The 12,681-nt window shown below is 40.4% G+C and overlaps 1 protein-coding gene across 1 annotated transcript in view; it reads right to left on the minus strand.

Moving 5' to 3' along the window:
- The window catches only part of MORC1 (MORC family CW-type zinc finger 1), a 167,228-nt gene that overhangs the window by 67,389 nt on the left and 87,158 nt on the right, over positions 1-12,681 (minus strand). The window contains 2 exon segments of the mRNA XM_029938704.1: positions 4,044-4,182; positions 8,974-9,079. Coding sequence (XP_029794564.1) covers positions 4,044-4,182; positions 8,974-9,079 — 245 coding nt within the window.

A 12,681-nucleotide genomic window follows, 5' to 3' on the forward strand; every position in this document is an offset into this window, starting at 1 on the left:
CTGTAACAATACTCTATGGCTTTAAAAATTATTGTCTAGGTTTACTGAAAAACAGAATAACAATTATCCAGATAATATACCACCTAGTAGCAATCAAGTGACACAATGAAAATGAAAATGAAAATGTTTTATCATTTGGCCAGAAGGTGGCACTTGTCACTTGGCATAGAAAACAGGAGGTAACGTGGAATGAACTTGAAACATGGAGTTAGGAACAGATTATTCATTCATCTATTCAGAAAGGAGAAAGGGTAAAACGGGTTGTTTCAAAAACACAATTTATAAAGAGGGTCTTGGGTCGCTGACTCAGCTTATGAACTGTGTACACATAGTTCATTAGGTATTTTCCTTAACAGATATTTTGCAATGTTATCAGTCTGTTGCCTTTGTAAATGTTCTTAAGTCCTTTCTGTCTGTATTTATCCTTATAAGACTGTGAGCAGATCCGCACTGAAATTAGACAAAAAAGGAAACAAACTGCATCACTTTAAAATATGTGACTGATTCGAATTATTGAACATCTTTGAACTTTACTTCCCTCTTTTGCTGTAACTGATATGCCTGTTATGTTACAGGGATTACATAAGACACCATCCATGGGAATGAGAACTTTGGACTTAGCTACTTCATTTTTCCTAGACGACAAGATCTAACCATTGAGACACCTCTTTTGCCAGAACAGTTTTCTGACTCACTGTGAGTATCCTCTAGCTGAGGTAGGCAGTATTCTTGGGAGTTAGTCACTCATTACACCAGTAGGGTGCGGGAGAGGTGAAGACGAGGCTGTAGCTGCTAATTTGAGATCCTAGTGCCATAATACTCTCTCTCCACCATTCTATCACTCTTGGTTGTCAGTGACACAAAACCCAGAACCACAGAAACTAAGATCCAGAAAGGTCTTTGATTTACCTAGTCAACTCTTCACTTTCCAAATCGGGATGCCTTCAGCCATGAAAGATGAAATACAAGAGAATAAGAAATGGGATGTGCAGGTTTAGGTCATTTTTATACTTGCTTCCCAGGCTGCTGAATGGATAAGTAGGCACTAGTGGTGGGAGTAGGGAGGGAGAACAGGAGGTGGGAAAACCGTAATTACATGGCGTGCATCTTATTATCCCCTGATGCCGAATGAGTGGGCACCACCAGTAGACCTATGAATCATAGCAATACACTAACCAGTTCCTGATTTTCCAGGGAGATCTACCCCATACCTGAATCATGTCTGTACTTCACCTGAACAGCACTAATGCCCTATTTTTCTGGCTTTCCCACTCTTGCCCATGTTGTATTCTAACAGAACTTCATCTGAAAAGCGGTCAGGAAGAGAGTAAATTCACATTGAATATTGGACGTTTTTGAGTTTTGTTTCTGGCATCTGGCTGCTATCACCAAAATACAGTTTTTGAATACTTTCATGGGTTATTTTTGTGAAAAGGGAATTGAGGTCACCTTCCAGAGGTTTTCTATTCAGTGATTACCATATTTTATAATGAATTACACAGTTTTAAAAAAGAGAGACATGTCACACAGATGCTGAGTCTATTTTTTAAAATACATAAGTTTAGCATATAATTTAGAGGATTGGCACCATGAAGGAACAAGTTGGTGCTAAATCTCCAAGTCTTCATTTATAACGTTTTCTCACCTAGAATGCCTGCCGTGTCATTTCCGTCTCTTTACCCTAAATAAACTTCAAGATACAAATTAACTGACATTTCTTCTTTGAACATTTTTTTAACTGAAGCTTCCCCCGCTCTCTCCCTGTAATAAACTTTAATTGTAGTTTCAGTTATTATCAGACAAGTACTGAATTAGTATTGTGTTATAAGTGGCAACTAATTTTTTTTGAAGTTTATTTATTTTGAGAGAGAAAGAGAGAGAGCGTACACACGTAAGCAGGGGAGGGGCAGAGAAAGAGAAAGAGAGAATTCCAAGCAGCTCTGTGTCAAAAAAGCACAGAGCCCACTGTGGGGCTTGAACTTATGAACTGAGAGATCATGACCTGAGCTGAAACCAGGAGTTGGACGCTTAACTGACTGAGCCACCCAGGCACCCCTGGTCACTAGTTTTCCAACAACTATTAGGTTTGGTCCACAAAAGGACTGTTTATTATCTGAATATGTGTTCTTTTGATTCACTATTTACTGAGTACCTGCTACTTGCCATGAACAGTTTTTGGTAACAGATTTACAGTAAACAAAGTCAAGGTTGTCCCTGTGTCCACAGAGCTCCCACTGTGGTATTGGAGTTACTCTGTATTCCTCACCATGCTTAGCATGAGACAGACCCAAAGGCTCAAATGTGCTCAATGACCACCTCAAAATTAACTGGTTGCCTATGGTTGGTGAGCCTTAAAGGAAGCTTTCTTTGATTAGCTCCAAAACAGGGTCAGTTAAGGGCACTGAAGTGTTGAAAGTGAGTTGAATATGTTAGAATTATTCATATAAGAATTTGGCAAGGGAGGAGGGTAAGGATTCTTACATCCTTTGAACTGATGGCAGCAGGTCTCTATGCAAGTACTGCTAAACTTCTTTGTTTCAATTTAAAACAGACTGAATCTATAAACCTGGATCAAATTCTTATGAAAAACTCACCTACCAGGAAATAAAGAACAAGCAGAATGGATGGCCCAAATGTTACCCCAAGAGCTACCATCAGAATCTCTACCTTAGTAATGAATAAAACATCTAATACTAAACAAACAAAAGGGTAATTAAGTCTTTGGGATTGGCACTCTTACTATCCAAGGGTCAGCTCTGACTCCCATTGGAAAGAAAAAAGTATCCAGAGACTGCAATAAAGATAGAATCAGTTCAGGATATGCTGTCTGTCTTCACAAATCCACAGGAGGGGCAAACAATAAATTAAAAACAAATGAATACATTCCACACTGGAAAGATCTGACTGCACCAACTTGTTGATTAAAATATCTGCAGGCTATGATACCTTTACTTCTGACCTGTGTTATCAAACCCACGACTAGAGGCTCTAGGAACTGCAGACATTTTCACCAGTTTTGAGGGACAGGGAATGCTTAAGAGAATATGTTTGCAAAGTGACGTTCAGTCAGGTCTTCCTGAGAGACCCAGCGACTCCAGACTAACAGAAAGGGTCAAGTTTCTTGGGTTGTGACCCCAAGTGGTGACTGACTTGCATGCCAGATCCCTAGCAAAGTGGGAGCGGTAAGAGGATGAAATGAGGTGGAGAAGAAAGTTTATCTTCTAAAAGCACAGAAATACACATAATAATAAGGTATTAAGCCTGGGGATCATTCTTCCCACTCCATAAGAGAATTTTCTATTCAAGTATTTTATTTCCTGGCATTTACAGAGGAGTCAACACATTGGGACATATTCTGCTGACCTCCTCATGTTCTATTTGAGGAGGTTGACAGGCTATATTTAAAAATGCTGAAATTGGGTGTTAAATCTATAAAGTAAACAGAGATCTAATTTCTTTATTAGTTAAGAGATGAAAATCATATTTCTGCATGCCACATTTTCTTTCGCTTGAAATTGTCATGGTTACTTACATTTACTGATCGTAATGTCTTATTTACTGAATTTTCTTAACAATTAAGTACCACTGAGTTTCTATATGAATAGGCTAATATTTTTTTAAAAGACCAATTCTTGACCTCAAAAATCCACCCTCAGGGAAGAGCATAATCTTACAAAACATATAGACTTATGCCCCAATCTTGGCCATGTCACGATACCAGACTCTGTGTGAATTTGTAGGAGGAAAGAAATCTCCCTATTCCTCACAGGCACTGTTGATTCCTCACATTTACTGTTGTGTAGATGGTCTTAAATGTCACAGGTAGAATTTTTTTTTTAACAACTCTCCTCTGTTTCTGAGCCCCTGGGGCACCGTGCTCACCTCAACAATCTTTAGCACCAAATGAAAAGCAGGGGACAAAAATGGATAGAAACAGAGGCTACCCAATGTGCAGGGGTAAACCACTTTAGTTCATTTGCACACATTAAAAAAAACAGCTCAAAGAGTTGGGTAGATTTTGGAAAGAATTAGTAACAGCTCACCCGTGGCTGCCGTTCTGCCAGTCGATTGTGATACCTTCGGACTGCCTCTCGAAGTTGTTTCTCTTTCTCATTTTTTGATGGTGACACTGTGTTCATGGTGCCCAGGGGGATGGAAGGTAGGCATTCTGCCTGACGGCAACTTCACAATCAACAAGAAACGACATCAGGAGGAAATATTAGACTATTGTCTGTGAAAGATGATTTACTTCTATGAACAGATACTCCTTATGCCTTACATCTAACATGGGAATACAGAGGAGGAGCACTGGGCTGATGACTTTAGGCAGTATGTGACGTTAAATCTCCAGTCTGCATGGAAAAGAGCTTCAGGGAAAATGTGGAAAATGATATATTTACAAGAATGGGAGAACCTTCATTATTTTACCAATGCTTCATTTATCTCGCATTATCATGAAATGAGGCCTTTTGCAGAAATGTCTTTAGATAATTGAAGCTTATCTCATTATTGCCAAACATTTTTCCTCCCAAGATATTTTGAATAGAAATACTCTATGTCTCTCTGAATGACACCAAATAATTCTGCTTCTGAAACACATGGATCCCTTGTTTGAGAACTCAGGAAGGCTGTGAAGGGCAGTGACCACTGTGGTGCCATGGAGTACTCAGTGACATCCCTGGGGGTCATGGAGCCCCCCACGGCCCTCCATCAGCCATCGCCTCCCCCCCCCCCCGCTGTAGCGTGCTCCCGGCGCTGGCCCTTCTCTGCCTGCTGCTTCGGCAGCCTCTGTGCTTCCCAGTGTTACTACTGTGCTGTTTCCAGTCACTAGTGGGTTAACACACATACTATATAATCAGGTAGAACAGTATGCAAATCAACAGTAAGCAGACTGTGGATGAGAGTCTCCCTCATGGCAGTGCCACACAATACCAATGACCTTGGAAACATACGGCTTGGGCTTTTTTCCCCCCCTACTTTGGGTTCCATGGCTATGTTCTGGGGACCTGAGTTAGCCAAACTACCAAAAAATTGAGATATGATACTGTTTCTCTTGATATCAAGGCTTGTCAGGATAAGAAGTTCAACTCCCACGGGGCATGGCTTTTATTCGGGGCATGACTGGGCAAGTTCAGAAGTGGGGCAAAATGTGCTTTACACAAGGGGTTTTCTCTTATTCCTAGGAACCCAGAAAGGGGGGAAGGGACAAAGTCTGTAAGAAATAAATGTGTTGTGAAGCTGGTTCAGGGAGGAGGGGCTGGCACTAGAAGGGCCTTCTCCCAGCTAAAAGAGCGCAGGAGGGACGGGGCAGAGCAAACCCACGATTCCCATTTTTCAGGACTTCAGGGTATATTTTCCTTGCCTTCTAGGAGAGGTGAGTGAGGAACTATGATCAAATTCTAGTAGGACTGTGAAAAAGCACTTAATTCCCCCCCCCCCACATATGGTATGATTAGTACTGTTACTTTCAAACCAAGGGGGCAGGTATACAAATCAGGGGGTATCTACTATATATACGGCGCTGATTTGAAGACATCTGTGGGGTGGCACCTATGTAGATTTCTATTCCGAGAAAAGAACCTTGTGGCAACATGAAGTTTTTATTCAGAAAAGAATAACCTCGAGTATTTTAATAAAATACAATCCCTTCAATTATCTTAGTTAAAGATTTCTGGAAACAAATTAAATTTTAACTTGCAACACGACTCATGAATATTTTTAAATATCTTTTTCACAATTCAGACTTCTTTGGTTCAGTCAAAAGATAAGCATCATTTTTACCCTGCTGGTGATCCCTGTTTACAAATTCAGATAAACTCAGAGCATGAATGGAATGGAAGTATATTGATACCTATTTCTCAGGTACTGTGATAAAAAAATGTCTAGCCTCCCTCTGTGTTTAAAGTGGAAAAGAAAAAGAGGCTCTGGTGGTCCAAAAAAGAACAGCTTCATTTTATCTGCCTGGGTCAACTTTGAATACTACCATTTGTAGAATGGCATATTTTGTCACTACAGAGTATATGACTGGCATTAGGCTTCCTGAAATGTAAAAGGATGCTTTCAGAATCTACAAAAATAAAACAAATGAATAAATAAAAAGCAGAATCAGACCTACAGATACAGAGAACCAACCGTCGGTTGCCAGAGGAAAAGGGGTAGGGCATGGGCAAAATGGGTGAAGGGGAGTGGGAGGTATAGGCCTCCAGTGATGGAATGAATGTCACAGGAGTAAAAGCTACAGTGTAGGGAATACAGTCAATAATATGGTAACAGTGTTGTGTGGTGAGGGATGGTAGCTACCCCTGCAGTGAACACAGAGCGAGGTGTACAGATGTTAAATCACTGTGTTGTACGTTTGTACTTTGAAAGTAATGTAACGTTGTGTGTAATGTTACTCAAATAAAAAAATGTAACACACACACACATACACAAATCTCTTTTGGAGACTGGATTTGATAAGGCAGAAAGGGTACAGGTTTACACCAACAGCCTTAGCTTCAAATTTGGGCTCTGGGGAGGAACCCCGGACAAGTCACTGGGCCTCTTTCAGTCTGCTTTCTCCTCTGAGAAATAGTGAAAAGTTCATACGGTTATTGTAAATGGGAATTGAGATCACATATGTGATTGCTATGTAAGAGAAAGCTGTTATTATGATTCCCACCTAAATTCCGGTTACAGAGACACTGTTCATTCAAATGCTATTCATTAGTATTAACCCTGCTGACAACTGGTGATTAACTGCTGACCATAACACTATACTTTCTGTAAATATAGACGATGCCACTTTTTACACCATTACTCTGGCCTTCCATTCATCAAATGTTGTTTAAAAACTATATTGCATTTCTCATCACTTTAATACACCATTTTCATGTGATTCTATCCAAATCCAATGGCATGGGATTTTGCTATTTCATGGTATATTCTCAAAGTACATAGGTCCATACTACCATATTGAATTAGAGCTCTTAGTGATTCAATGAAGTGTCAACTCTCGAGTAACTGCCCTCGTAATCAGGAGTTTTTCTTTAGATTTCTTGCTGTCACATGAAGCATATTTTTTTCCCTAATATTTTCAGTGCAAATGAAATACACATGGTCAAAATTATGTCAGCATATTTCAAGAATCAAGGACATAAATTGTAAATATAAGATGACTCTCTGCATCTTAGGCTTTGAGAGACCATCAGTTTTCTGTCAATGTGGCTAAATTTATCTTCCTACAAGGGGCATCATAATGCAGCTTCGAAACTAATTTTTCTATGTTCTCTGATGGCATCACCACATTTCAAGAAAAGGATGAGAGTGTGCCAAACCAAGGACAATGGTAAGCTGGAGGCAAGGAAAACTGTAGAGGACAGATCCCAGTTCTGTGAGTCCAACAATGTCCAAGACTGGGCTAAGAAGTCATAGATATATGTCAGACCTGTGGGAAGGGACCTGAATTCTTAACACTAAGAAGACCCCAGTAACCAGAAACTCAGTAAAATTGTCTTTTGAAGGGACTCAGCTGGACCCAGAGAAGATATGAAAGGTACTGTGGTTACAGTGCATCTTAAGTGATAGCCATGTTCAAGAGAGATTCTGTCACTTGTCCAAGGTTCAACAGCTAATGGAGCCAGGCGTCAATTCCAGGCAGTCTGGCCCCAGAGTCGGAACTCTAAACACTATCTGAATGTTGCATGAAAAGTTTTTAGTTTGCAGGAAGGGATCAATACTATTAACTATTCTAAATACTGAAACTGAGCCAACTCATGGTTTCTATGTGGGAGATATTTAAGTTTTGAGCTAGGGCTGGAAACTGGTTAGAAGTCAGAAGCCCCTGGACCCTGGCCGGTAGCCTCATCAACAGGTTTCTCAGCCGCCATCTGGGTTTCAGTTTTCACTTCTGTAAAATGAAGGAGCGAGACTAGAGAGTAGTGTATAATCATGCTTGCTGCGGCTCCAAAGCTCGAAGCTTCCGGGAGATTTTTGCAGAGAGTATAGAACAGAAATGATAACTGGATGTCTTTGGGCCCCAGATTCCCAACTTCCCATGCAATCAGGGAAGTTCTGCATTTATCTTATAAATTTGGGGTATGAGATAAATTTTATTTGGAGAAACAAACAGGTTCTTCTGCAAACCAAGAAATAAGACTGAAAATCCCCAGGCCATGAGAAATCTAAGAGCCCTTTCCACTTATGGCACTGTCCTTAGTCTCTAAATATGGCTAACCCGAGGACTTCTGGTGGAAGGGGTTTTAGCAGTTTCTAAATTCTTTTTTGATTTTCTCTTTGGTGTTTGTTTGTTTGTTTGTTTGTTTGCTGTTTTAGGCCTAGATAAAAATAACTGAACAGGAGTTATTACTCTAATGTCTGTATTAGCAATACTGATCCACTTATGTGGGCCAAAAACTTAGGAGAAACTCTATGGAGAAGCAATGTTTGAATGAGGGGTGCCTTCATTAAAAGGGGGTACTCACTCTTTTCTCCCCAAGGAAAGTCATGTAAGTCTAATGGGCCTGTAATAACAGTGACATTTATCAATACTTAATCAGTCTTTTTCCTGTTTTAGTCTGAACTTCTTCCTCTAAGAGCACAAAGCAATGAAATCAATATATGACTTAAACAGAAAAAGCACATGGTCCACCAGGTTAGTGCTCCTGGGGACACCCTCCGGATAAGACCCCTTTATGAGAAGGCCATACATCGTGTGAAGGCAGAGCTCAAACACTGGGTCGTGGTCTCCTGCGGCACACATGCCCACAGCTGCACGTCCCAAAGTTTGCAAATAGTTACAGGCAGGTCTCTTATCTTGATGGAAAAGTACACTAACAAAGTGTCTCTCCATAGGTGGCAAAGAGCTAGAAAGAGTTCACAGGGATATAGCTATTAAGCTAAGCTTTATCTACAGCTGACATTTTCCAGTCTCATACATAATTATTTTAGGAATTAAAAGTAGATAAAGAATTTTAGAAAACTATCAAAAACTACCTGTTTTCCAAGAGGTTAGGATTATTAGCACAAATCCAGAGGTCAAAAACTTCTTTTTCCTGATAATTAATAGAAGAAGGCAAGACTCTCCATTTAAGGCAAAGATCTGAGAACAAAAACAAAATCACAGACAGAAAAGATGACAGTCAGTTACCAGCACAGTAGCATGTCTGGTTACACATACCAAAAGGATGAGGTATCTTTCAAACCAAAGCAAGTTAATCCATGATCACATACCTTTTATATTTTATGGCACAACTAGCCTGGGACGCTATGAGCTACTCTGGGACACTACCACCAACAAATTATTATTATTACTATTGTTTTGTCATTGTTGCTATTGCTTAAATTCTTTCCAGTTGGTTTCTGCTACTTTCAGCCAAAAGAATCTTAAGTAATTGTTTCCTCTCCATCTCTTCTTGAACAGAGGAAGACTTCTAGTGACTTGACTCTTCCATTTTCTCGGATCCAGTATCTCTGCTGCCAACATCACTTTCCATCTCCAACCACATGACTAACATAACAAGGAAAATGAAGTTCTCTGAACCATTCGCGCAGCTTCTTTTCCTGCATTTGTCTCCTGCTCTTAACTCCACTCTCCAACCCACAGTTTGGTTTCTGACTTCATTTCTTTCCTTCTCTCCTTTCTTGCTCTTAGGACCAAGGGACTCCACTCTTTCCAGGCTATTCTTTTTATTTTATTTTTTTTATTTTTTATGATTTTATTTTTATTTTGAGAGACAGAGACAGAGAGTGAGTGGGGGAGGGTCAGAGAGAGAGGGAGACACAGAATCTGAAGCAGGCTCCAGGCTCTGAGCTAGCTGTCAGCACAGAGCCCGATGCAGGGCTCGAACCCACGGATTATGAGATCATGACCTGAGCTGAAGACATACTTTCAACTGACTGAGTCACCCAGGTGCCCCTCCAGGCTATTCTTAACTTTAATCCTGAATTCTATACACATACACAGCTAATGGCTCTTAGGTAAACATTTTCCCTGTTCACCTATGATGGAAGCAGTGTGCACACTCATTAAGAACACACAGTGTTCAGGTCACAGTGGTTAAGAACTGGAACAGCTCAGGTGCCTGGGTGGCTCAGTCGGTTAAGCTTCTGACTTTGGCTCAGGCCATGATCTCACAGTCCGTGGGTTTGAGGCCTGTGTTGGGCTCTGTGCTGACAGCTCAGAGCCTGGAGCCTGCTTTGGATTCTGTGCCCCTCTATCTCTGCCCCTCCACCGCTTGTACTCTGTCTCTGTCTCTGTCTCTCTCTCAAAAATAAATAAAAACATAAAAAAAAAAAAGTTTAAAGAACTGGAATAGCTCTACCACTTGCTATCAGCATGATTTTGTACAAATTCCTTCTCCATGCTTCAGTAACATTATCTGTAAAAAGATATTGATATTATCACTCACCTAAAAGAATTATTAAGGATTAAATGACATAATAATTATAAAAGCCAACATTGCTAGGCATTATTTACGATGCTAAATTTTATGTGTCAATTTGACTGGGCCATGGTGTACCCAGATATTTGGTCATACATTGTTCTGAGTGTGTCTGTGAGGGTGTTTTTGATGAGAACAACTCTTGCATTGGAGACTGAGTTAAAAAGACCACTTCCTAATGTGGGTGGGTCTCATCCAATCAGTTGAAGGCCTGAATAGAACTCAAAAAGGGTTCTTATAATCTTATAAGAAGGAACTTTTTCTTCCTGTCTTAATGTGAGACATCAGTTTTTCCCTTCCTTCAGACTCAAACTAAAATATCGGCTCTTCTGCTTCTGGTTCTGTGTCTCCTTCTCTCTCTGCCCCTCCTCCTCTCATGCTCTGTCTCCCTCTGTATTAAAAATAAATAAAACATTAAAAAAATAAAAAAATAAATAAAATATCGGCTCTTTCTGGGTATCAAAACTGTCAACATTCAGACTGGAACTATATCACTGGGTCTCCTAGCCCTCAAACCTTCAGACTCAAGCTGGAATTAAATCAGTGGCTCTCCTGGGTCTCCAGCTGGCTGAATGCAGGTGTTGGGACCCGTTAGTCTCCTTAATCATGTGAACCAATTCCCTATAATTAAATCTATTCATCCATTCATCTCTCCTTTTGGTTCTGGTTCTCGGGAGGACCCTAATATGCCATCCTAAGCACTTAGTAAACTTTGTGTGTGTTAATTCATTTTATTTTCACAAAACTGTATGATGTAACTACAAATGCTAACCCCATTTTATGAGTCTGAACACTGAGCCTTAAAGAGGTTAAGGAATTTGCCCAATTTCATACAGTTCTTGGGTACTAGAGACTGGATTCTGACAGTACCCTGCACACACCAAAAAAACCCCACAGAAATGCTTACCCATTATTATTATCATCCAGCAGGTTGTTGCATATAGTCATCAATTTCCTCAATTATACCTTGCCATGTATCTCAAACCCCACAGCCACGCCTTTATTCACACATGAACAATTTCTCCCTGGATCCTGGATTATGCCTGTGGCATAAACTGACCTCAACCTTTGTTCTAGCCCCTCCCCCAATTCATCCTGCACTGAGCTGCCAGAGCAAGCTTGTTGCAAGTTACCTATGACAGTCAGGTCCTCTGTGGACCATACCAGGGATGAGGTTGGAGAGGTGTCCCCTTGACATGGTGTAAATAACTACAAAATTCTGCACATGGCTGTGTGCTTTTATTTGTTTCCCCAGCTGCCTTCCCCACTGGATGGCAGACTCCTTGCAGACGGGAGAGTGTCATTAGTTCTCTAACCCTCCGCAGAGTGGCTGGAGGATGTATCAGAGGCGCACACTAAGTGCTGAAGGCTTCAGTGATGTTCTACTGAAACACTTCCAAAGCCTCTTCATTACTTAGGGTAAAAACTCCTCCTTCTGGCATTTAAGGCCCTCTAATAAGTTTACTCAACCTAAATACTCCTGGCTCTTATTATTAATCCATCTTTCATTCAGTTGTCAATTTCTAAGTACTAGTTAACACAGTGCTATGTATTAAAAAATTTTGAAATGACTGTTTCTATTTTTATCACAAAAATTTTAGCTGAAGTGTACACTTGATATTAACACACATATCCCACTACATCTCTGCCTATCAAAATTCTACCTTAGATGAGGTAGAGGAAGATGGTGGTGGAGCTGAAGGAATCTAGGCTCCCCTTGTCCCATGGACACAACTACATAACCATCAAATCATCCTCAATGCCCCAGCAATAGACCTGAAGACTCACAGAACAAACTCCACAACTAAAGGGAGAGAAGAAGCCACATTGGAGAAGGTAAAACAAAATTCTACATTAAATACCATACCACAAACTTCCTCTGTCATGAAGCCTGGCCTCAATTTCCTCCACCTCCCTTTTGGAAACCTCAAATAACCTTACGCCTCTTTGAACATCATTTACTTAATTTTCATCTTTATTGCAATTAGTTTCATGCATATCTTAACCTCTCTCCTAGACCCTAACCTCTTTGTTTAATATAATTTATTGTCAAATTGGTTTCCATACAATACCCAGTGCTCATCCCAACAAGTGCCTTCCTCAAAGCCCATCACCCACTTTCCCCTCTCCCCCACCCTCCATCAACCCTCAGTTTTTTCCTCAATATTTAAGAGTATCTTATGGTTTACCTCCCTCCCTCTCTGTAACTTTTTTTCCCCTTTTCCCTCCCCATGGTCTTCCATTAAGTTTCTCAAGATCC

This window comes from Suricata suricatta, chromosome 5 (assembly GCF_006229205.1).
Source record: "Suricata suricatta isolate VVHF042 chromosome 5, meerkat_22Aug2017_6uvM2_HiC, whole genome shotgun sequence".
NCBI classification, from domain to species: domain Eukaryota; kingdom Metazoa; phylum Chordata; class Mammalia; order Carnivora; family Herpestidae; genus Suricata; species Suricata suricatta.